The following is a 25,840-nucleotide window of genomic DNA, read 5'->3' on the forward strand; positions in this document are numbered from 1 at the left end:
GGAGGACATTATCATGGGATATTTTTATAATAACAGAAGCTGTTAATAAAAAACATTGAAAAGAAAATAAAATGGCTTCACTAGCTAACGACGGTCCGTGTCAAAGGGAGGTTGATTATGTTATGCTCAGAAACAGTGTCGTGAGAAAATTTCAGTGCCAGGGGTGGGATGCTTTTCTCCAGAACGTTAGAGGCTGTTGCCAAAGGCTCTTGGTTGTCCTCCAGCAGTACATGGTAAGACCCTGTTGCTGAAGGCTCCACGCGCTTGGGCTGCAGGCCACTGAGAAATCAAACAGAAGCTGAGCTGAGCTGCCGCCTAGCTGTCAGGATGCTGGGAAGAGCTATGCAGCCTGTTGGGGGAGAAAAGTCATCAATGGTGTTAACCAGCAGTGGACCCTGCAGGTTCTATGACTGCCCATCTAGGCTAGAGGCACCAACTGGCGCAATGGTGGCAGGTTTGTTATGGGGAAAGATAACTGCTCTGACTGGACTTGAGGCCCACTCCATGGGAGGGAGTTTCTAGCAGGTACAGAAAATCTAGGCAAAAAGCCTATGGCTGAGGAGGTCATAAGTCCTAAGGAGAAACTATTACTGTCGCCTGGCTAAATGAATATATGATGCCCACCAAACTGCCTTCTAAATACTTAAATACTTATGTGTATGCCCACATCATAATGCTACTCTCACTTTTTTTTTTTAGGCAAGCCCAAAAGACTGCTTTTTTTTTTTTTTTTTTTTGAGGCATGCTGCACCACACCTGGTTGTCGATTTCTTTATATTTATTTATTTAGTTAGTTAGTTTTTCGAGGTAGAGTTTCACTCTAGTCCAGGCTGACCTGGAATTCACTGTGTAGTCTCAGGCTGGCCTTGAACTCATGGCGATCCTTCTACTTCTGCCTCCCAAATGCTGGGATTAAAGGTGTGTGCCACCACGGCCAGGTCGATTTCTTTTATATTTTATTTTATTTATTTGAGGGAGAAAGAGAGAGAGAGAAAGAGAGAGGAGAGAATGGGCACCCCAGGGCCTCCCACCACTGCAAAGAAACTCCAGATGCAGGCACCCCCTTGTGCATCTAGTTCACGTGGGTCCTGGAGAATCTAACCCGGGATCCTTTGGCTTTGCAGACAAATGCCTTAACTGCTAAGCCATCTCTCCAGCCTCTCTTTCTTTTTTTTAATGGGCGTGAGAGGGCCTCCTGCCACTGCAAACTCCAGACACAAACCCAACTTTGTGCATCCAGCTTTACATGGGTACTGGGGAATCAAACCATTATGTGTATGCACATATAGTAATGCTACTCTCACTTTTTATTTTTTAGGCAAGCCCCAAAGAATGTCTTTTTATTTTTATTTTTTGGCTTTTCAAGGTAGAGTTTTACTCTCACCCAGGCTAACCTGGCATTCACTATGTAGTCTCAGGGTGGCCTCAAACTCATGGTGATCCTCCTACCTCTGCCTCCCGAGTGCTGGGATTAAAGGCTCAACTTTTTTTTTTTTTTAATGAAAGAGAGAGAATGTGAAAGAGAATGGGTACGCCAGGGCCTCCAGCCACTGCCACCGAACTCCAGGCGCTTGTGTCACTGTGCGTCTGGCTTATGTGGGACCTGGGGAGTCGAACACCAGTCCTCAGGTTTCGCAGACAAGTGCTTTAACTGCTAAGCCAGGTCTCCATCCCGACTCTCACTTTTGGTTAGAGAAGCTTCTCTTCTCAGGTGGTAGTGACCACTGGGGAGACAGAAAACTCACCACAGTGCTGAGAGGAGCTGACAGTGGTATGCTCAGCACTCAATGCGCAAGGTGGTGCACGTGTCTGGGGTTCGTTCGGTGTGGCTGAAGGCCCTGGCACCCATTCTCTCTCCCCCCCTCTTTCTATCTTTCAAATAAATTAAAAAATAATAAAATTAAAGTAGAAAAGAGACCAGCTGTAAAGAAGGAACTCAGTAGAGGGGGCATAGGGAAGGGGAAAAGGGAGGGTGGGGGAGAGATTATGATCATTGTATTCTGTCTATAGGTGTGGAGGTTATCAATAAAAAGTTCAAAACAAAACAAAAACAAAGGAAAGGCTGGGCATGTAGGTGGCTCAGCAGTAAAGCACTTGCCTAGAATCCTCAGTAAGGGGCTGGGGGTGTGTCCCAGCCGCGGGGCCACAACATCCAAGAGACTTGCATTACTAGCCTGAGGAGTTTTGTTTTTGTTTTTGTTTCGTTTTGGACACAAAGTCTCCCTAAGTACCCAGGCTGGCTTGAAACTAACCATGCTCCTGCCTCAACCTCTCCAGTGGGATTATAGGTATAGGCAAGCACACTAGGTTAGCTTAACTTTTGTGCGTCTCAGTTTCCACATCCGAAACAGAGGAATTTAGCCAGACCAAGTGAATAAATAGCCAGGCACCAAGTGGGACCTTCATGCCCTGTGGAGACTTAAGAGGGCTTGGTAGGGAATATTCTTAAGGGCATGGGGGGTGGGCACAGGATGTAAGGTCTGGTGCACTTGGCTCCTCGCCTAGCAGCTCCGGGGCACAGTCACCTCTTCGCCCCCGGACCACCGAGGGTTAAAGAGAAAGCCCCACGCCCCCTTTGCGCAGAGCCCACCTCACCGAATTTGAAAGGGCGGCTCTGGAGAGGCGTGGGCGTCCCCCCCACCACCACCCAGACACTTTCAGCTCTTCAACCCGGTCCCCACTTCATCCTCCGCTCCGGGCTGGGGCCGCAGGTTCGGTCCGACCGCCCGGTGCGCTCCACCTGAATTGTCCCCGCGCCCCGGGACCTCGGGTCCCTCCCGCGGGCTGCCGCGCAAAGATGAAGCTGGTCCTGTTCCTGCCCTGGGCGTGCTGCTGCCTGTGCGGGACGGCGCTGGCCACTGGCTTCCTCTACCCGTTCCCTGCCGCAGCCCTGCAGCAGCAAGGCTACCCCGAGCAGGGCGCCGGCTCCCCCGGCAGCGGCTACGCGAGCCGCCGGTGAGTAGCGCGCCGCGGCGGGGCCTTGGGGACGCGGAGGTCTGGAACGGGACGCGGGGACTCCCGGGCGCGATGGCCTGGTGGGTGCCCGGCCTGGGGGACGCGGAGGCTGGAACGAGCCACGGAGGGGGGTGGGGTTGCGCGAGGCACGATGCCTGCGTGGGTGTTGGGGACGCGGGGATGGCTGGAGTCTCCGAGGCGCGATGGCCTGGAAATGGGGGCGCAGGGCCCGGGGAACGCGCAGGATGGCTGGGGACTCCCAGGCGCGATGACTGGGTGTTGGGGACACGGGATCCGGAACGAGGGAGCGCTGGGGACTCCCAGGCGCGATGACTGGGTGTTGGGGACGCGGAGTCTGGAGCGAGGGACTCCGAGGCGCGATGGCCGGATGCTGAGAGCGCAGGGCCTGGGCACGCAGGGCGACTGGAACGCGGGTCGGAGCTGGCTCGCGAGTCTCGGTGGTCGCTTGTTGGGGGGAAGGGGGTTTGCAGGGGCTCCTAGGCACTTCGATCACGTGCCAGGGACACGGGAATTAAGGGGGCAAGGGGTTCAAGATGCGTTGGCCGAGTCCTGGGGGAGCGGTGGGAACGGGAATTTGGTGGTCTCGAGCTGCTGCGCCCACCCTCTCCCACTCCTCGCCTCCCCCCCCCCACCCCGGGCTCGGGGCTCCCAGTGGAGATGGCTTGAATCTGCATTGGGGATGCGCACAGGGGGGGTCCGTAGCTTCCAGGACTCGGGGCTCAGCCTTCCCAAAGTTGTGGGGCTCCCACCTGGCTTTGTGTTGGGGAGCAGTTCGCAAAGTTGCCGAGGCCATGCGTGCGCCCGAGTCCCTTGCCGTTCCGCTTGGCGACCCTGGAGAGGCCGTTTCGTCCGGTCTTCGGGGCCTGAAGATCCCGGAGGAATCTCGGCTGCTACTCCCCAGTCACCCCTAGATGTGGAGCCCGCTGGGACCCGATGACTCCACGGCGGGATGCGGGAGGAGCGGGGTTACCCTGCCCCAGGTGCCGGGACCCATCGGCTGCGTTCTTCTCTGCCGGCAGGTGGCGCCCTGGCCATCCCCGGGCAAGTCTTAAGCTTAAGCTTAAATTTCTTTACCGGTTTCAATTCCTACACAAAAGCATAGCGTCCAAGTAAACTTTGCCAAGTACCTTGTTTGCGGATCTCTCTTGGACTCAACCCCCTCCCCCCCCATTTGATAACTCCAACGTACCTACCTATGCCAGCACCACGACCTCTGTACATTTCTTTTCTTTTTTAATTTTTGCATGTGTATGTGGTGTGTATGCATGTGTGTATGTCTGTGGATGTGCGTGTACGTGTGTGTGGAGGCCATATAGTGTATGCTATGTATACAAATGACTCTCCACCCTAGTTTTTGAGACAAAAGTTTCTCAGTGAACTCATTGATTTGAGTGAGCTCCAGGGCTCTTCCCTGGTGTTACTAGAATTATAGGTAGCAGCTACCAATCCAAGCTTTTATGTGGGTGCTGGCGAGGGAACGCAGGTCCTCGAGTTTGTACGGCAGGTGGCAGGTGCTTAACCCAGCTGAGCCGTCTCCCCAGCCCGTTTGGACGCTTTCATCATCCCAGGGTTAAGGTATAAAATATTATCTTTTAAATTGAGAATCAAGTTTTAAAAAATGATTAATTTATTTATTTGAGAGAGAGGAAGAGGGAGGGAGAGAGAGAGAGAAAGAGGAGACAGTGGGCATGCCAGGACCTCCAGCCAGTGCAAACGAACTCCAGACACATGCGCCCCTTTGTGCATCTGGCTTCTGTGGGAACTGGAGATTCGAACCGGGCTCTTTTGACTTTGCAGGCAAACGCCTTAACCGCTAAGCCATCTCTCCAGCCCCTTGTTATCTTTCTTTTAACGGAGGTCCACAGAGGGTTCGTCACGCTCATTGGCAACTCGGGGCTGACTCCCTGTCTTCTTTTCCCAAATCTGGTACGATCTACAGCTCCACTATGCTTCCGGAAGTCACCAGCCAGGTCCCAGGTCTTTTGGCCCCTCGGAAGTTACCAAACCCCAAAACTCCCTCAATGAATTTAAAGTACCTCACAGCAAGGGGACAGGGACGTCTTGTGCTGGGAGCGATAGACTCACCGTGGCTGGGGAAGGAGGACCCTCTGCTTCTGCAGAAGAGTGTATGTAAGGAACCCGAGGAGATGGCTCAATCCCAGTGCTGGGGAGCTGGAGACAGGAGGATGCCTAAAGTCTGTGGCTGGGTAGCTTAACTGAATCTGAGAGCTCCAGGTTCAGTGAGAGACCCTGTCTCAAAAATTAAGGTGGAAGCTGGGTGTGGTGGCACACGCCTTTAACCTCAGTACTCGAGAGGCAGAGGTAGGAGGATTGCGGTGAGTTCGAGGCCACCCTGAGACTACACAGTGAATTCCAGGTCAGCCTGAGCTACAGGGAGAAACTACCCAGAAAAAAAAAAAAAATTAAGGTGACTGAGAACGATACCAAATGCCGCCCTCCGGCTTCCACACGCACACTCACAGGCACCCCACGCATACAGGACCGTGCAAGCCAGATAGATGCGCGCGGTGGCGCATGCGTCTGGAGTACGTTTGCAGTGGCCAGAGGCCCTGAAGTGCCCATCCTCTCTCTCTCCGTCTCTCATAAATAAATGCACTTTTCCAAAAACACTTAAGTGAGAGAGAGAGAGACTGCATGTAATTTTATTACCTTCATTTTGTTTGGAAATACTTTCTAGAGGCTTTTTACAAGTATTCTCCAAATACCCTCTGCTCATTTCCATATGAGAAGAGGGCAATAAACAAACTTTGTAAGTTTCGGAACAATATGGATACTATGAATAATCTCATGTATGGAGCAAAAAAATAAACAAACAAACAAACAACACACACAATAAAATGCAAATGTAAAAAGATTTGTTTTAATTGAGAGCTTTGCTGTGTGAACATATCGCACATTGGTCATAGTCCCATGTGCCTCTCCCCCGCCCCTAGTCCACCGAGGACTCTCCTCAGTGGGGTTTCTGGTATTCACTGAGGGGTCATGAATGAGCCAGTCAGTATCTGTGGCAAGGGACAATACCTAAGCATACACCTTTCCACCCTGTAGCGCTTACATTCATTCTTCCTCCCTCTTCTGCAATGTTCCCTGAACCTTGGAGGGCACATTTTATGTCGTCTCCTTTAGGCTTGAGCTCTCTGCATCCTCTGACTTTGTGTTCTCATGAGTTTTGAGTCTCCTCAGTGTCTACCGCCATCTCCCTGGAGGAGGTTGTCAGGCTAGCAGTGAGAGCAGTGCTCCTATTTAATCCACCTCCTTGGCTGTAATGTTTCCTGGGCTCTGGCAGATATGATACAGATGATTTGTCTTGTGCTGTCAATAGACTTCCTTTTCTTCTCCTACGGGTGAGTCTTGGATCTCTCCGGTATTCACTGACATCTGTAAAAAGAACCAACCTACCTACCTTCCTTCCTTCTTCCCTCCCTTCCTCCCTCCCTCCCTCTTTCTTTCTTTCTGAGAGTGAGAGAGAGAAAGAAGGCAGAGAGAGAGAGAGGTAATGAATGGGTGCGCCAGGGCCCCCAGCCACTGCAAACAAACTCCAGACACATGTGCCACCTTGTACATCTGACTTATATGGGTCCTGGGGCATCGAATTGAGGTCCTTTGGCTTTTCAGGCAAGCACCTCAACTGCTAATCCATCCATCCCTTTAGCCCTGAGAAGAACATTTCTATCCAAGAGTGAAAGCACTATGGATCAAAGGGGATCAATATAGACATTTAGAAGACTTTTTGATGGACATAACCTCTCCTTTTAGCCAAAGAACAGTGAAAGCTTCCCTCTAGGATTTATGACCTTCCAAGCCATACAAATGTTTTATATGGGGCCGGGGAGATTGAACCCCAGGCCTTGTGCTCTATACCTAGGTACCTTCCTAGCCTTTTTTTAAAGCTTTTTTTAATTTACAACTTCTACAAATATAGATAATAAACCATGCTAATTCCCGCCCATCACCCTCATTCCCCCTCACAAATCCACCTTCCATCATATCCCCACCCCCTCTCAATTAGTCTGTCTTTTATTTTGACGTCATCATCTTTCTGTCCTATTAGGAGAGTCTTGCATAGTCCCAGGCACTGCGAGGTCATGGAGGCCGAGGCATTTTGTGTCTGAAGATTGCACCTTAAGTAGTCTTACCCTTGCTTTGGCTCTTAAATTCTTCCTGCCACCTTTTCCACAGTGGACCCTGAGCCTTGGAAAGTGTGATGGAGATGTCTCAGTGTTGAACAGTCCTCAGTCACTTCTCCTCAGCACTGTGGTGCCTTTTGGGTCATTCCAGAGGTCACTGCCATCTGCAAAGAGAAGCTTCTCTAACCAAAAGTGAGAGTAGCATAAATATGTGGGTATGAATGTTAAGAAATGTGCTTACAAAGCAGTTTGGTGAGCATAATATATGCATTTAGCCAGACAACAGCTGGCGTTGCTCCCCTAGGGCTCATGACCTCCCCTGCCCTAGGCTTTAGATTAGATTTTCAGTACCAGGCATGTATTCCCTCCCACAGAGCGGGCCTCCAGTCCAATTAGATAGCAGTTGGCTTTCCCCATAACAGACGTGCCACTGTTGCACCCGTTGGCACATTTGGCCTGGCTGGACAAACTTAAGGCTTGCAGTGTCCACTGTTGCTTATCCCCATTGATGACTTCTGTCTCCCACAAGGGTGCATGTAGCATAGCTTCTTCCAGCTTTCTGTCAGCTGGTCTACAAGGAGGAGGTTTTCAGACCAGCCCCAGCTTGATTTCTCAGTGACCTTACAGCCCAAGCATGTGGAGACTTCAGCAATAGGGTCTTACCAATCTATTTTCTGTTTCTTTCTTTCTTTTGTTTTTTTTGTTTTTTTGAGGTAGGGTCTCACTCTGGCTCAGGCTGACCTGGAATTCACTATGTAGTCTCAGGGCGGCCTTGTACTCATGGTGATACAACTACCTCTGCCTCCCAAGTGCTGGGATTAAAGGCGTGCACTACCAGGCCTGGCTTATTTATTCATTTTAAAGATTTATTTAGTTATTAGAGGGAGAGAGAGATAGAGGGAGAATGTGCAAGTCAGTGCCTCTAGCCACTGCAAATGAACTCCAGATGCATGCACCACCATGTGCAGCTGGCTTACGTGGGACCCGGAGAATCGAACCTGGGTCCTTAGGCTTCACAGGCATGCACCTTAACCGCTAAGCCATCTCTCCAGCCCTGGTTTTTTTTTTTTTTTTAAAGTTATTTATTTGCAAGCAGAAAGAGATAAAGAAACAGACAGAGAGATAGAATGGGCATGCCAGGGCCTCCAGCCTCTGCAAACAAACTCCAGATGCATGCACCACTTTGTGCATCTGGTTTTATGTGGGTCCTGGGGGATCAAACCCGGGTTGCTAGGCTTCGCAGGCAAACACCTTAGCCACTAAGCCATTTCTCTAGTCCCCCAAACGTGTTTTCAAGCTCACATGTATGTTGGCATGTGTATGTATAGTGTGTGCACAGTTGTGTACTCTGTGTACACACGTGGAGGCTGGAGGACAACCCTGACCGTCCTCCTTGGTGGCTGTCACATGTTACTTTCCTGAGATAGAGACTCTCGCTACTCCAGGAGCTGCCATTGTTCTCCTGTCTCTGGCGCCTCCGGACAGGGGTCGTGGGCATGCGTGGCCACACCCCCACATCGTTTTCTGTGGGTGCTGGCAATGGCACTCGGTTCACGTGCCTACGCATCAAGTGCTCTTACCCACTGAGCTATCTCCTAAGTGTCCCACCCCTGGCCTTTCTTAAAGTTTTAAAAGTTTGGTTCAGGGTCTTTCTAAGGTGCCTAGGCTAGTTTTGTTTTTTTTTTTTTAAATTATTTATTTATTTATTTATTTGAGAGCGACAGACACAGAGAGAAAGACAGATAGAGGGGGAGAGAGAGAGAATGGGCGCGCCAGGGCCTCCAGCCTCTGCAAACAAACTCCAGACGCGTGCGCCCCCTTGTGCATCTGGCTAACGTGGGACCTGGGGAACTGAGCCTCGAACCGGGGTCCTTAGGCTTCACAGGCAAGCGCTTAACCGCTAAGCCATCTCTCCAGCAGCCCCTAGGCTAGTTTTGAACTCACTTTGTAGAACTCACAGGTTGGTGTCATGACCTTCTTGCTTCAAAATAGTTGTTGTGACACTGGTTTGGGTAGTTAACTATATGGTGTCCTGGGGGTCCTGGGGGCCCTGGGGCTAGACTGAACCACGAGGGTCACCTTCATCGGTAGGTTTACGTTTGTGGCCTTAACCAGCCGTGGAATGAAATAGATATAGATTTTTACTTTTTGAGACAAGGTCTCATGTAGTCCAGGCGTGAACTCATTATGGAGCTGAGGATGACCTCGAACTCCTGATTCTCCCTACGTCAGCTTTCCAAACCCAGTGTTTATAGGCGTGCACCTCTCTTGCAGTCAGCTTCGCGTTGCTGGGATGAACATCCAACCCAGGCACAGTTTATGGGAGGAAGGGGTCTATTTTAAGCTTACAGATCCAGGGGGAAGATCCAAGCAGAGAGGAACAACCAAACAGCCCGGGAAAACCAGAGGCAGCAAGCCTGAACAGCAGCGAGCGGCAGAGACCCCGCCGGAGCTCAGCCTGCACTGCATATATTTGGGCTGGAAATCAGATTCTCCCCCAAACACACCTGAGGGCTGGGCCCCATTGACACCTCCTCCAGCCAGGTGGCTGGAGACAAGTTTTAATAAAACACCTGAGTCTATGGGGCGGGACACACATTCAAACAACCACAGCCACTATGCCGGGAAGGCGTAGTGGTTTTTTGTGTTTCTGAGGCAGGGTCTCACTCTAGTCCAGGCTGACCTGAAACTCACTTTGTAGCCACAGGCTGGCCTTGAGCTCACAGCAATCCTCCTACCCCTACCTCCCAATGCAGGGAGCAAAGGTGTGTACCACCACAGCTGGTGGTGTAAACATTTTTTTTTCTTTTATTTTTTTCCAGGTAGAGCCTCATTCTAGCCCAGGCTGATCTGGAATTCACTATGTAGCTTCAGGCTGGCCTCAAACTCACAGTGATCCTCCTACCCTAGTGCTGGGATTAGAGGCATACGCCTCCACACCCGGAAGAGAGAATGGGCACAGCAGAGCCTCCAGCTGCTATACACGGGTGCTGGGGAATCAAACTCGGGTCCTTAGACTTTGCAATCAAGTGCTTTAACTGCTGAGCCATCTTTCCAGCCCAAGATGTTTTGTAAAACATTTGCATCTATACTGAGCATGTGTAGACATTTTTCTCATCACTATTATTACCTACACAGCACAGTATAGAAGTGATTACATAGCAGAGATAACTTTGTCGGTACAAGAAAATGGGAACAAATCCCATGCAAACAGAATGCCATGTTTGCATAAGTGATTGGAGCATCTGTGGATATTGGTATCCTGGGCTGGGAAAGGCTCTAGAGCCAGTCCTCTGTGGATCCGGAGGGAGGAATGCCTTCTCCCACTCTCTCTTTCTCTCTCTGAAACAGGGTCTCTTTACCCAAGGCTGACTTCAAACTTGCTATGTAGCTCAGGCTGGCCTTGAATCTGTGATCCTCCTGCCTTTCTGCCTCCCAAATATTTGGGTTACATGCGCACCACCACACCTAAGTACACTGTGTTTCTTTTCTGTCTGCATATGTCTTGTCTGCACGCTTTAGAAGGAGCATATGTTCCTGTGATAATTTTTTTGTGTATGTCATTAAAAAGTGTGGTACTCAGGAGGCAGAGGCAGGATGGGTCTGTCGCGGTCAAGAACAGCCTGGTCTACATAGCGTGCTCTAGGCCAGACAGGAATATATAGTAAGATGCTGTCTCAAAAACAAACAAAAACAGGGCTGGAGAGATGGCTTAGCGGTTAAGCGCTTGCCTGTGAAGCCTAAGGACCCCGGTTCAAGGCTCGGTTCCCCAGGTCCCACGTTAGCCAGATGCACAAGGGGGCACACACATCTGGAGTTCGTTTGCAGAGGCTGGAAGCCCTGGCACGCCCATTCTCTCTCTCCCTCTATCTGTCTTTCTCTCTGTGTCTGTCGCTCTCAAATAAATAAATAAATAAAATTAATAATAAAAAAAAAAAAAACAACCCAAACCAGGGTCTGGAGAGATGGTAGTAGTTAAAGGCACTTGCCTGGAGTTCAGTTTCTTAGTGTGCATGTAAAGCCAGATGCACAAAGTGGCTCATGTATCTGGAGTTCATTTGCAGAGGCAGGAGGCCCTGGCATGCTCTCTCTCTCTCTCTCTAAATAGATAAAATAATTTTTTCAAAAAATCAAACCAAATCCAAACAAAAACCCCAAAATTGTGTGTTGGGGGGGAGTGCATGGGGGGGGGCAGGGAGGTCTACATATCCTGGAATGTGCCTGTTAGCAGAACTAAAGGTCAGGTTCACACAGGGGGGGAATAGATTAAGGGCTTGTTCTGGCATTTGGTGGCCTGGAACTTGGGTATCTCCTTAAAAACAGGAACGAACTTGTGTGTGTGTGTGTGTGTGTGGTGTGTGTGTAGACCCAAGGCTAACTGAGCATTATTGCTCAGGCACAGTTCATATCTATATATGTGTGTGTGTGTGTGTGTGTGTGTGTATATATATATAAATGTATATATATATGGAGAGAGAGAGAGAGAGAGAGAGAGAAATTTGGAGAGAAAGAGTGAGAGAGAGAGAATGAATTGGTGAGCCAGGGCCTCATCCACTGCAATTGAGCTCCAGATGCTTGTGCCACCTAGTGGGCATGTGAGACCTTGCACTTGTCTCATCATCTTTGTGAGTCTGGCTTACCTTATCTGAAGAGTTGAATGAACATGGGACCTTAGGCTTTGCAGGCAAGCGCCCTGATGGCTAAGCAATCTCTCCAGCCCCACATTAAAAAAAAGTTATGTGTAAATAGGGGGCAGGGAGAATGGGCATGCTAGGGTCTCTTAGCACTGCAAATGAACTCTGGACGCATGCACCACTTTGTGCATCTGGCTTTACGTGGGTCCTGGAGAATTGAACCCAGGCCGTTAAGTTTTGTACGCAAACACCTTAACTGCTCTGCACCTCTCCCCTGTTCACGTTTTTTTTTTTTTTTTTTGGTTTTTCGAGGTAGGGTCTCACTCTGGCTCAGGCTGACCTGGAATTCACTATGTAGTCTCAGGGTGGCCTCGAACTCTCGGTGATCCTCCTACCTCTGCCTCCCGAGTGCTGGGATTAAAGGCGTGCGCCACCACGCCCGGCCCAATCTGTTCACGTTTTTTGAGATAGTCTCTCATTGACCTTCAGCTCACCAAGTAGGCTATACTGCCTAGCCAATGAGTCTGTGTGTCTTCCTGCCTCCATCTCCCCAGAACTAGGTGTGGAGGATCTGAACTCAGGTCCTCATGTTTGCACGGCAGGCACTTGACTCTCTGAGCTATCTCCTGTGTCCCAGAAACTGCTTTTATTTATTTATTTATTGTGGTATTTCGAGGTAGGGTCTCACTATAGCCCAGGCTGACCTGGAATTCACTATGTAGTCTCAGGGTGGCCTCGAACTCATGGTGATCCTTCTACCTCTGCCTCCCGAGTGCTGGGAGTAAAGGCGTATGCCACCACTCTTGGCTCCACATTATTATTATTATTATTGTTTTGTTTTGTTATTTCAAGGTAGGGTCTCACTCTAGCTCAGGCTGACCTGGAATTCACTATGTAGTCTCCAGCTGGCTTCAAATTCACAGTGACCCTCCTACCTCTGCCTCTTGAGTGCTGGGATTAAAGGCATGCACCACCACGCCCAGCCTAGGAACTGCTTTTAACACAAAGAAGCCCAGACAAATGAAACCTTCTAGAAAGTCTACTACGATCAGAAAAAAAGGGAAGGCATAAGAAGTTCCAGAAGGAGCTGTGTGAAGGGCGGAAAATGGACTCCCGTGAGGGATGACTGGAAGAGATGTTAGGCCATGCTCTCCACTGCTGTGGTGAATATCTGAGAAAATCAGCTTAGGGGAGGAAGGATTCATTTCAGCTCATGGCTTCAGAGGGTTTTGTTCACGGTCCACTGGCTCCATGGCTGTGAGACGAAACAGAGCTGTTCACCCCTGTGGTAGACAGAAGGCAAAGAGGAGAAGTGCCTAAGGGGCAGATTGTGTGCAGCTGCATGGGAGGCCAGAGGTTGATGGTGGGTAATAAATCCTTCAGCCGGGCATGGTGGCACACACCTTTAATCCCAGCACTCAGGAGGCAAGGGTAGGAGGATCGTCATGAGTTTGAGGCCACCCTGAGACTACATAGTGAATTCCAGGCCAGCTTGGGCTAGAATGAGACCCTACCTAAAAAATCACATAAATAAATAGATAAATAAATAAATAAATAAGTCAGTTATTTATTTATTTTGTTTTTGGAAACAGGGCCTTTCATTGGCCTGGAGCTCACTGATGAGGTTAGACTAGCCAGCCAGCCAGCCCCAGGGATTCTCCTGTCTCTGCCTTCCCAGTGTTGGCATTGCAGATGCATGCAGCCTTGCCTGGCTTTTACAGGATCAACCTTATGAAGTCAGTACTGTGATTATCCCCACTTTACAGATGAGAAAACTGAGGTAAGGCTCCCAACTTACACATAACCAAACTTGCTCAGACAACTGCTCCCACTCCCTTTTTTGCACAATTTGTCCCAAAGACAATTCTATGCTTACTTGTGGCTCCATCTTCCCCCACTCTCTACCCGGAGCTCTTAAGGGCTCCACCTGCCAACATAGTTATGTTGGGAATTAAGTTTCCAACACATGAAACCATGGTACCACTGTGTTAAGGGGTTGAGAGTGAGAAAGACCCTGTGAACTCTGGACGGGTTTAGAACCCCCAGACTAGCCACTCTCAGGTTCCTACCTTATGATTAGCAAAGAATTGGTAAGTGTAGTCACAAAGTTGCATTGATTCTGGACTGGAGAGATGGCTCAGTGGTTAAGGCACTTGCCAGCAAAGCCAAAGGACCCAGGTTCAATTTCCCAGTACCCACATAAGCCAGATGTACAAGGTAGTGCATGCATCTGGAGTTCATTTGCAGTGGCTGGAGGTCCTGGTGCACCCATTCTCTCTCTCCCTCCTCTCCCCCCTCAAGTCAATAAACGAATAAAATTTAAAAATTAAGGATAGATTCTGAAAGACTTATTTTAAGAGAGAGTAGCAGTAAAGCCGAAAGGATCCCCCACTGAGAGGGGACCCCCCCCCACTACCCCAGGAAGGGTCTGGGAAAATCCACATGGGTCAAGTGGGTTAGAGATGTAAATTATGCATCCAGAGCTGGGTGCGGTGGCACACGCCTTAAATCCCAGCACTCAGGAGGCAGAGGTAGGTGGATCACTGTGAGTTCAAGGCCACCCTGAGACTACAAGACTACATAGTGAATTCCAGGTCAGCCTGGACTAGAGTGAGACCCTGCCTTGATAAAACAAAAAAACAAAACCAAACAAACAAACAAAAAAAAGGCATCCAATTGAGATGAGCCTCATTGCCAAGTTCAAATGTTTAGGGAGACCTTGATTGGGAGGGGAGCGCAAGCTCAGAAAGGGCCCCCCCCCCCCAATGTGGGAGAGGGAGTGACATGAAGCCAGGAATCTGTTCTTGACCTCCACAGTGAGTCAGACTGTAGTGGCCTTCTAGTTTTGCCAGGGCAAGTCTGCATCGATATTCTTTTGGGCCAGTGTCCTGTCTGACCACCTGTAAAAGAGAGTCACCTCACTCATGATCTCTGTCACACGGAATCCTTTTCCGGCCCTCCTGGTAGCATTCGGCTCTGAAGTGTGCGCTTCAGGCGCATGGGCCGACCAGCTGGTCCCAGATGGCTGGTGCTATTTCGGGGGTCTGGGAAACTTGAGGAGGTGGTGCTGGGGTGATACGACACCACTAGGGGGCAGCCCTTCGAAGGTCGTGGTCTCGCCTTGTCTGGCTCCCTGCGCCTGGTCTGTGGTGATGTGAACAGTCACTACCACAGCCGCCCGCTGCCACCAGCTGAGCTCCCCTGCCTCGTCTTCCTTCCACGATGGACGCAAATTCTTTGAAACCTCGATAAAATAAATTCTCCCTCCCTCAGATGGCTTCTGTCGGGGATTGTGGTTATAGCAACACAAAGTAACTAACACAAAGTAGTGGTGTGTGTGTGTGTGTGTGTGTGTGTGTTCATATGTGTGAGTGTGAGCACGTGTGTGACACGGTGTACATGTGGAGCTCAGAGGACAGCTTGAGGATGTCTGTCCTCACCATACAACTCATTTGAAACAGGGTCTCTCATTCTTTTATTTATTTTTTATTTTTATTTTTTTTGGTTTTTCGAGATAGGGTCTCACTCTAGCCCAGGCTGACCTGGAATTCACTATGGAGTCTCAGGGTGGCCTCGAACTCACAGCAATCCTCCTGCTTCTGCCTCCCAAGTGCTGGGATTAAAGGCGTGCACCACCATCATTCTTTTATTTTAAGAAAAAAATAATTATTTATTTGCAAGGAGACAGGGAGAGAATAGGTGTGCCAAGGCTTCTTGCCACTGCAAATGAACTTCAGATGCATGTGCCACTTTGTGCATCTGGCTTTATGTGGGTACTGGGGTTCTTGAACCCAGGCTAGTGGGCTTTGCAAGCAAGCACCTTTAACTGATGAGCCATTTCTCCAGTCCCTCACTGATATTCTTTTTTAAAAATATATTTTATTTATTTATTTGAGAGAGAGAAAGAGGCTGAGAGAGAAGAGACAGAATAGACGCGACAGGGACCCCAGCCACTGCAAATGAATTCCAGGTGCATGCACCCCCTTATGCATCTGGCTTACGTGGGTCCTGGAGAGTCAAACTGGGGTTCTTTGGCTTTAACCACTAAGCCATCTCTTCGGCCCCCTCATTCATATTCTTGTTGTTGATGACTGTGTTCATCAGGCTAGCTGGTCCGTGACCTTCTGGATCATTCTGTCACCATCTTCCTTCTCCAAGTGTTCTTTGTTTGATTGTTTTTTCAAGGTGGCTGTATCTCAGGCTGACCTGGAGTTCACTATGTAGTCTCAGGCTGGCCTTGGGCTCGCAGTGATCCTCTTACCTCAGCCTTCCAGGTGTGGGCATGCTGGGATTAAAGGTGTGTGCCTCTGTGGCTGGCTTCCACCTTCCTTTTCGCTGTCAGGATACTGGGATTACAGAATTTATATTTTTGAAAAAAAGATTATTTAATTTATTTGCAAGGAGAGAAATTGGGAGAGAGGGAGAGAAAATGGGAGGGAGGGAGAGAAGTTGGGAAAGAGGGAGAGGAAGAGAGAGAGAGAGAACAAGAAGGGAATGGGCATGCCAGGGACTCCTGCCTCTGCAAACGAACTCCAGACACATGTGCCACGTTGTGCATCTGGCTTTACGGGCATGCTAAGGAACTGAGCTCCAGCCCCAGGGATCCGTTTACATGGTGTTGCAGTCAGGTTTGCAGTGCTGGCTGGAATCACCCGACCAAGAGCAGCTTGTGGGGAAAAAAAAGAGGTTCATTTTGGCTTACAGGCTCGAGGGGAAGCTCCATGATGGCAGGGAAAATGATGGCATGAGCAGAGGGTGGACATCACCTCCTGGCCGACATCAGGTGGACAATAGCAACAGGAGAGTGTGCCAAACACTGGCATGGGGACACTGGCCATAACACCCATAAACCTGCGGCCTACAATACACCGCCCTCCAGGAGGCGTTAATCCCCAAATCTCCATCAGCTGGGGACATCATGGCATTCAGAACCTCTAAGTTTATGGGGGACACCTGAATCAAACCACCGCACATGGGCATTTTGCAAAGATGGTGCTGTAGCCTACACACATGGGGAAAGGGACTAGTCTGCTGGGTGGAGATTGCATGGTCCCCAGGGGAGTCACATGTTGAAGCGGGTCTACGCGGATAAAGCAAGGAGGGTGCGCACAGGGGCTGGGGAGGGACCCTGGGTCAGCCAGCCGTGGGAGGGCCCGAGTGTCAGACAGCCCCTGACCCCAGGGAGGTGAGCAGGACTGCGTCCTGTTGGCTGGATGGAAGGCAGGGGATGGGGCTGTAGGCCTGAGTCTTGAGGAGACATGGTTCATGGACCATGTGCATAGTCCTAATTAGGCTGATACCAGCTCTGCCGGTGGTGGGAGGCTGGCCAAGGCAGAAGTAGGGATGTCAGCTCAACGCGTTATCAGAAGCACAAGGTAGAGGAGACTTAGAGCAGGGAGGGAGCAAAAGGGAGAACCAGAAACAGACCACAGACCCAGCTCTAGCTGTCCCTGCGGAACTCTAAGGACTGACTGCTTTACCCCTTGGAATGTTGCAAACAAACTTGTCGCTTCAGTTCCCCCCCCCCGCCCCCCGCCAAGGTAGAGTCTCGCTCTAGTCCAGGCTGACCTGGAATTCACCATGTAGTCTCAGGGTGGCCTCGAACTCACGGCGATCCTCCTACCTCTGCCTCCCGAATGCTGGGATTAAAGGCGTGCGTCACCATGCTCAGGATCGCCTCAGGTTTTTTTTTTTTGTTTTTTTTGCAAAAGACCACAAAGTGCAGTGTTTACATGCCTTGTGGTTATTTTTGTTGTTTGTTCTCATGTGTGCATCACCACCCTTGGTTTGTATGGTGCTGGGGATGGAACCCAGGGCTTCATCCATGTAAGGCAAGTGTTCTGTCAACACCCACAGCACCACCCCACCCTGTGTGCTTTTGTAAGGTATTTTATTTTATTTATTTCCTTATTTGAGAGAAAGAGAGACAGACAGAGGGGGGGGGGGAGAAGGGGCACACCAGGGTCTCTAGCCACTGCAAGCAAACTCCAGGCGCATGTGCCACCTTGTGCGTCTGGCTTACATTGGGTACAGGGGAATTGAACCTGGGTGGGCAGGCTTTGCAGGCAAGTGCCTCTAACTGCTGAGCCATCTCCTCAGGCAGGGCCCACCCCGCACTCCCCGCTCATGCCAAGGTTCAATGGGCTTTTGTTAAGTGCAGGAATGAACAAAGGAATAGAGGGCATGAAACTATCTCCTCTAGGAAGTGAGGTGCAGGAATTGCCCCTAATCCAGAGCCACTCTGGGGCACTGAGGGGCCCCGGTGTGAGGTCCTTGTCCACACTTCACACCCAGCTGGCCAGCTGCAGAGCTATATTTTTTCAGAATGGCCGTGGAGGCTCCAGTTGAGGGGTTTCACTGCCCCCTTTTGAAGCAAAGTGTATGGAGGGAGAATCACATGGAATGAAGATATCTGAGGAGACCTCTGAAAGCCATGGGGTTTCCTGAAACCTCTCTCTCTCTCTCTCTCTCTCTCTCTCTCTCTCTCTCTGTCTCATTCCTCACCTCTCGCAGCTTGTCTGTAATTTGAAAACCCAATCCCAGAGCAACCATTGCTATGGCAATAAGAATCACCTCGAGCTTCTCTTGGCTGGCGTTGGTCCGACACTTCATTGCCTCTTGGAGAGTGTGTGATCTGGACGGCCACCAGCTGCGCCTGGGGCAGCCACCCGAGCCACAGCAACGAGCTGTAGAGGATTTTCGGGAATGTCAGCAGAGAGTGTCTGGGGGAAACCCCAGCGAAGACCCTTTGGCGATCTGTGTGCTCCTCAGGGGCTCCCTCCTGTCTAGCCTGTTCTTTTGGAGCAAGCAAGCCTTGGTCCGGGGTGAATTTTGTCATCCTGGAGGATAGAGGTGTGACTTCTGACCTCTTGTACCTCCCTGTCTGCTGACACCCCCTGCCCCAGCTGCTTCCACAGGGAGCTGTGTGAAGGGTATCTGGACACCGTGACCTTTGTTAGCCCCTAGCTGAGCTGTTTGCTGCCCCCCCCCCCACTCCCAGGGCCACTGATGGATGCTTCCAGAGAAATGGGACTGTATGGGGGAATGTTCTTCACAATGCTACAGCTTTTCTCCCTAAAAGAGAGGGGAGGGGGGAGGAGAGGAGGCTGGTTGTTCCTGCAACCTTGGCGACTGCCTGACTTCCTGTGCCTCAGTTTCTAAACCTGTAAAATGGACCTAATTATAGCTTACTTCTTTGTGGAGTTAACAGGGTACTCAGACCATTACACAGTCAACAGTCAATTTATAAATGTTTATTTTTGGAGAGATAGTTTCATGTAGCCTATCCAGGCTGGCCTGAAACTCACTATGTAGCTGAGGCTGAACTTGAACTCCTGATTATGACTGGCTGGGGCTGAAGAGTTGTGAAGAAACTTTGGTCCCAGAAAGTATGGTAGCTAAAGGAAACTTGCTGGCCAAGGACTTTTTCTATTTTATTTTATTTTCATGTGTGTGTGTGCATGTGGAGTCTAGAAGTTGATACCAGATAGCTAGAAGTTGACACCAGATAGCTTCCTCAATCACTCTCCACTGTCTTTTCTTTAAAAATTTTATTTTTAGAGAGAAAGAGAGAATTGGTACGCAAGGGCCTCCGCAGCTGCAATTGAACTCTAGATGCTTTTGCCACATAGTGAGGGCATGTGTGACCTTGCACTTGCCTCACCTTGTGCGTCTGGCTAACGTGGGATCTGGAGAATAGATCATGGGTCCTTAGGCTTTGCAGGCAAACACCTTAACGGCTAAGCCATCTCTCCAGCCCACTTTCTTGTCTTTCTTTCTTTTTCTTTTGTTTTTCGAGGTAGGGTCTCACTCTAGCCCAGGCTGACCTGGAATCACTATGTATTCTCAGGGTGGTCTCAAATTCACAGCAATCCTCCTGCCTTCCTCAGTGCAATGGGACAGATCCCCTGAGAGTGCAAAGGCGGCGGTCAAACGAAAGCTACCAGATCCCTGCCCATCCTCGTGCAATGGGTACTCTGAGACCCTGAGGGTGCAAGGGCCAGGGGAGCTATATGCCTTTTAAAGCTGACAGCCAAATTTGGGGGGAGGAACCACTTTCCAAGGCAGCAAGCGCTTGAGAAATGACCACCTTGTCCCTCTTGGTTTGGGTTCGCAGGCGGCAAATCAACCAGAGGCAAAGTATGCATCCTCCCAGGCAGCATACTAGGAACATTTCCATTCCTACCCCTTCCTTAAAATGACAGATAGTAGGAAGCATTGGTGCAATTACTAAAAGAGAAGTTACTAAGAACGAACAGAAACGGTGGATGAACACACACCAGCGCAGGGGCAAAGGAAGTATTCCTCCCACAGCCATGTCCAATGTCATTAACACCCCCAGATGTATTGAGGCGCTTCCAAGATGTCCCTTCATCTTGTGTCCCTTCCTCTTCCACTTGATTCATGGATTCCAGACACAGGAAGAAGACTGTCCACAAGACCTTCATCATCTCCACCCTGATGAACATCACTGTCTCCTGGACCCTCCTCCGGAGATCGCTTGACTGTCCTCACCAGCCGGGCTGGAACCCAATGAGGGGAATCCTGTTCCTGTGGAAAAACACAAACAGCTCCCCTGGATCTTATCACAACAAGATCCGGTCCTTTCCATTTATTATCTAAGACATCCTTCCATAACACCATCTCACTAGATGATTGAATCACATGTTGATTGTGCCTGTCAGCTGCAGATTTATTATTACTATCCAAGATTAAAAAATTAAGGGTAAAAAGGGCTAAAGACACTCTTTCCTTGGGAGTTGCATTTTCTGCTATACCCCCTTTTTGTTTAAATAAAAGAGCTTTTAGACTTTTATTGGCTCTTTCTACTATACCTTGACTTTGTGGGTTGTAAGGAAGGCCAGTGGTATGTGTAACCTGCATTTGGGCACAGAAGGCTCGAAAGCCACCAGATGAGTACGCTGGGCCATTATCAGTTTTTAGGCGGTGTGGCTTTCCCCAAGCAGCCCAGGCCTCTAGGCAGTGAGTTTTTACATGAGAGACCTTCTCACCTGCCAATGGTGAGGCAAAAATAATACCTGAGCACGTGTCCACTGAGACATGTAGGTATTTTAATCTTCCAAACTCTGGAAGATGTGTCACATCCATTTGCCAAAGGTCTCCAGGACGTAGGCCTCGAGGGTTAACGCCCACTTGTGGGGAGGGTAAGAAGGTGACACAAGACTGACAAGATTTTATAATGTTTCGAGCCTCGTTTCTGGAAATAGAAAATTTTTTTCTCAAGGTGTTTGCAGGAACATGATATCCTTTTGTACAGGTCCGCGGACATCAGTCTCTAAGGCTTGTATACCCATCTCAGGGGTCAGGACCAGTCCGGAGGCGGCACAGAGGTCCAGCCCTGCGGAGCCTGATGTGGCTCTTCTGAGTGGGAGGACGGCGGCAGGCCCAGTGTTGGGACTGGCGCCTGGAGTGCCCCATAAATTTGTGGGCCCTGGGGACGGGGGCCCCTCACTCCGTTTTTTGACTCCTGAGCATGTTGAAGGGGAGGTATAGGTAGACCATTAATATCTTTCATTGACCTACACTCATTAGCCCAATGATTACCCTTCTTACATCTTGGGCAAGTACTAGGTGGTCGCTGCTTTGGTCCCTCCCTGACTAGGGGGGCAGATTCCCCGGCCTGAGGGCACTGACGCTTAAAATGCCCAAGCTGTCCACATTTAAAACATCCTTTTGAATTTTGAGTCTGTTGAGACTTTGTGGCAGCAAGAACTGCTGCGGCCAGGCCTGCATTAGACAGTGGCCCGCCAATTTCGCGACATGCTTTGATCCAGGCCTCAATTCCCTTTTTTCTGACTGGGTTTATAGCTCTCTGACATTCCTTTGTGCTTTGTTCATATATCAATTGGAGCACAAAGGGCATGGTATGATCTGTAGTACCTATAGTTTTCTCAGCAGCCTCCATCAATCTGGCAGCAAAATCTGCAAAAGGTTCTGTTGAGCCTTGTATAATTTTTGTTAGGTTGCCAGCTATTTCCCCCTTATTGGGGACGTCTCTCCATGCTCGATAGTGAATGTTATTAACCTGTTGATATACCTCTATGGGAAAATTTACTTGGTCAGCCATGTAAGGGCCGAGCCCCAGGAGCATGTCAGCTGTCCATCCCGGATGGCCATTCTGGATATTTTGTCTAGCCTGTGTCTGAGCATTATCTGTAACCAAAGATTTCCACTCAAGGAACTGGCCTTTTGAAAGACAAGCCTTTGCCAACTCTGTCCAATCTGTAGGAGTTAAAGGAGCTGTAATGATTCTGCGCAATAGCGCAACGGAATAATCTGCACCTGGTCCAAAATCCTTAACAGCCTGAACCAAATCCTTTAGTTGTTTATAGGGAACTGGCTCATGTCTCCTTTGATGAGTTACTGGGTCCTCAAAAACGGGAAAAGCTGAGGCCAGCCGCGACCAGGTTTTTGTTTTAATGAAGCGGCATGTGTCCCCAGGGGAGTTTTTAATGAAGCGGTATGTGTCCCCAGGGGAGTTATAGGGTGGGGGTGCGGAAGGCTCTATTGGCTGTAAAGGACTACACCCTTGGCCTTTAGGCCCCTTTGTCTGTTCCCTTTTATGACAGGAGGTGGCCTCCTTTAGTCTTTCCTCTTCCCCTTTAAATAATTCTTCTTCTTCCTCCTCTGCAGAATCGGAGCTAGCCTCCTTATCTGTGTCAAGTACATTTGCATATGTAAGCTCCTCAATGGGAGGATAGAGCCTGTTAAAGGCTCCTCTTTCCCCCTCGGGGGCGGGGGAGCAATTACAGATTTTACCTGTTTCTCTGAGCTCACCTTTTAAACTTTTTTCTTTGTTTAATCCCTTCTTTTTTATTTTTTTTCTTTTTCTAGGCCTAGTTTTTGACTCCCCATTTGAATCTGACTCAGAAACACTATCCTGATGTCTTGCGAGAATTTCTCGCCCCCTTCTAATAAATTCCATGTGGTTTTCTTTAGAATTGCCCATGTTGCACTCACAGCAAACAATAAAGACAACAACCCACACAGGAATGAAAATAAGAAGGACCAGGTAGGGATCTAAGTAAAAAAACATTATGACTGGGGATGACTTACCGACGTCTTCCTCTCCGACGTCTTCCTCTCCGTGTGTCAAGTTCTGGATCCTCTTCGGCCCCTCGCCCGGTGACCACAAAACACCCAGCGTTCTCGGGTTTTGGCACCACTTTGCGGCGAGCCCCTGTCCCACAGGAAAAGCACGACCAGCAAACAAGGATCCTTCTCGATCACACTTTATTGGAGAGCCTCTTGGTTAACAGAAAAGTTGATGGCGAGGGGCGAGGGGCCCAGGAGTGTAGCTGCTTTTATAGGGCAGAATACTATGGGACGCCTGCTGATTGGCTGCCATAGGCTCACCCACTCTGCCTCCCAAGTGCTGGGATTAAAGGCGTGCGCCACCACGCCCGGCCCACTTTCTTTTATTTGTTATTTATTTGCAAGCAGAAAGGAGGAGGAGACTAGCATGCCTGGGCTTTGCAAGCAAGTACCTTTAACCATTGAGCCATCTCTCTAGACCCTCTCCACTGTGTTTTCTTGAGAAAGGTTCTCTCACTGAACACAGAGCTCACCAATTCTGCTAGACAAGGCAGCCAGCAAGTCCTGAGGATTCTCTACCACTATGGGATGTCTGGAGTGAGCCACTATGCTTAACTTGTTTTTGTTTGTTTTTTTGTGGTAGGGTCTCACTCTAGCCCAGGCTGACCTGGAATTCACTATGTAGTCTCAGGGTAGCCTTGAACTCATGGTGATCTTCCTACCTCTACCTCTTGAGTGCTGGGATTAAAGGCATGTGCCATCATGTCAGGCCACAGTACCCACTTCTTTTTTTTTTTTTTTTTTTTTTTTTTTTTTTGGTTTTTTAAGGTAGGGTCTCACTCTAGCCCAGCCTGACCTAGAATTCACTATGGAGTCTCAGGCTGGCCTCGAACTCATGGCGATCCTCTATCTCTGCCTCTTGAGTGCTGGGATTAAAGGCATGTGCCAGTATGCCTGGCTATCTTTTTACATGGACTGTGGGGCTCAAAATCAGGTCCCCACACTTGCATAGCAAGCACTTTATTTCCATGGAGCCATCTCCCAAGCCTGAAGGGACTTTTTCTGGCTTGTCATCTGCAGCTGGCCCGTGTGGAGCTGACCCGTCCTTTCTGACCTCATTGTCACACCAGTAAAATTAAACAAGTAGGTTTAGGCTGGGAGCAAATGTACACTTTTTTATTATTTTTATTTGATAGAGACAGACACAGAGAGAAAGACGGGAGAGAGAGAGAGAGAGAGAGAGAATGGGCACACCAGGGCCTCCAGCCACTGCAAACGAACTCCAGACGCGTGCGCCCCCTTGTGCATCTGGCTAACGTGGGTCCTGGGGAATCGTGCCTCGAACCGGGGTCCTAAGGCTTCACAGGCAAGCGCTTAACCGCTAAGCCATCTCTCCAGCCCAAATGTGCACTTTTTTTTTAAAAAAAAAATTTTTATTTTTTTGTTTTTTGAGTTAGGGTCTTGGTCTAGTCTAGGCTGACCTTGACCTGGAATTCACTATGTAGTCTTAGGCTGGCTTCAAACTCATTGTGATCCTCCTCCCTCTGCCTCCCAAGTGCTGAGATTAAAGGTGTGTGCCACCATGCCCAACTTGTATATTTTTTTATTAATTTATTTAATGAGAGAGAGAGAATGGGCACATTAGGGCCTCTAGCCATTGAAAACTAACTCTAGATATTTGTGCCACTTTGTGCATCTGGCTTTATGTGGGTATATGGGGAATCGAACCTGGGTCCTCAGGCTTTGAAGACAGGTACTTTAACTGCCGAGCCATCTCTCCATCCCAGGAATTCTATTTCTTAAATGTTAGCTCAGTGTGTAAGTCCTGTGTGGTGACACATGCCTGCAATTCCAGGCTGAAGCAGGGGGATGGTTAAAGTTGAAGGCCAGCCTGGGCAACACGGTGTGTTTGAGGCTAGCCTGGGTTACACAGTGAGACCTTGTCTCCAAAAAAACAATAAGCAAATAAACACGCAAGCTAATTATGACTTGGCCCTTCTGGTTCTATGGCACCAGGACCAACCTCTGTGGCTCTCTCCTCTTAACTTCCGACTCCCTGTACCCCACATCCGACTCCCTGTACCCCGCCTACCACTCCCTTCCCTCCACTTCTGGCTCCTTCTCCCTCACTTCCACCTCTCTTGAAAGACTGGGTTGTGCAGGTCAGTAACCCTTGTGTGGGCACAGACAGTGTCTGTGCATGTTTAAGGCTTTGGCTAAGGTTGGTTGTGGGACTGTTCTGTGTGAATCTGGTCTCCTACTCTACCGTGCCTTCCATGGGGACGAGGAATGGGTGGCATTTGCCCGAGGCTCCTCCATTGTTCCCAGTGCACAGGAGACCCCCCCCCCTTCAGCCCCCCATCTCCCTTTGAGACTAGTGGTCCTACTTGGAGTCCTGTGGACAGTTTAACTTAGGCTTTCCCTGACCCAGGGGAGTTCTGTACTGGCCCCTGAAAAGGCCCGGATGTGCGGGTCATCCCTGACACCTGTGGCTTTTGTAAGACGGTGGCCATTTCCTTCAGCAGTGGCTCAGCTGCTGTCAGCTTCCAGGCCGGTTGCCTCTGGCTTGTGGCACGTTTGTGATTTGTGCTGTCCTGCAAGGATCTAGTTGGGAACCCAGACTGTCCTCTCCCTGCCTCTCTGTGGTTGACTTGGTCACACAGCTGATTCCTGGAGGAGGCTCGGCCTGCCTGGAGCGTGGCTCTAATGGCTCTGGGGTGATATGACCCGGGGTGGCTGTGGGAATGTCCTGCAGCTGTGATGACAATTCACTCCGATCCTGAAACTTCCTGCAGGAACTCTGAGTCTCTCTAGTTGCTTCCCTAGGAAGACATGTCTGTTTATAATTTTCTTTCTTTCTTTTTCCCCAGACAGGGTCTAATGTGTCTGAGGCTAGCCTCAAATTTTCTATGTAGCCGAGCATGAAAGCCCTTATCCTCCTGCCTCCACTTCTGAGTGCTGGGATTATCCGTGTACACCGCCATGTGGGGTTTCCATGGTACTGGATATGGAACCCAGGGCTTTGTG

At 49.7% G+C, this 25,840-nt stretch overlaps 1 protein-coding gene across 3 annotated transcripts in view; it reads left to right on the forward strand.

Annotated features, from left to right (window-relative positions):
* The first annotated feature begins 2,596 nt into the window (after window positions 1–2,596).
* Window positions 2,597–25,840, forward strand: part of Col26a1 (collagen type XXVI alpha 1 chain) — a 193,594-nt gene continuing 170,350 nt past the window's right edge. The window contains exon 1 of one of the 3 annotated variants that reach the window (XM_012950628.2): window positions 2,597–2,955. In XM_012950628.2, coding sequence (XP_012806082.1) covers window positions 2,798–2,955 — 158 coding nt within the window. In that variant the 5' untranslated portion in view covers window positions 2,597–2,797. The remainder of the gene's footprint in view (window positions 2,956–25,840) is intronic. The other 2 variants (XM_045144222.1, XM_004666287.2) reach the window with 2 other exon arrangements.

This window comes from Jaculus jaculus, chromosome 2, assembly GCF_020740685.1.
Source record: "Jaculus jaculus isolate mJacJac1 chromosome 2, mJacJac1.mat.Y.cur, whole genome shotgun sequence".
NCBI lineage: Eukaryota > Metazoa > Chordata > Mammalia > Rodentia > Dipodidae > Jaculus > Jaculus jaculus.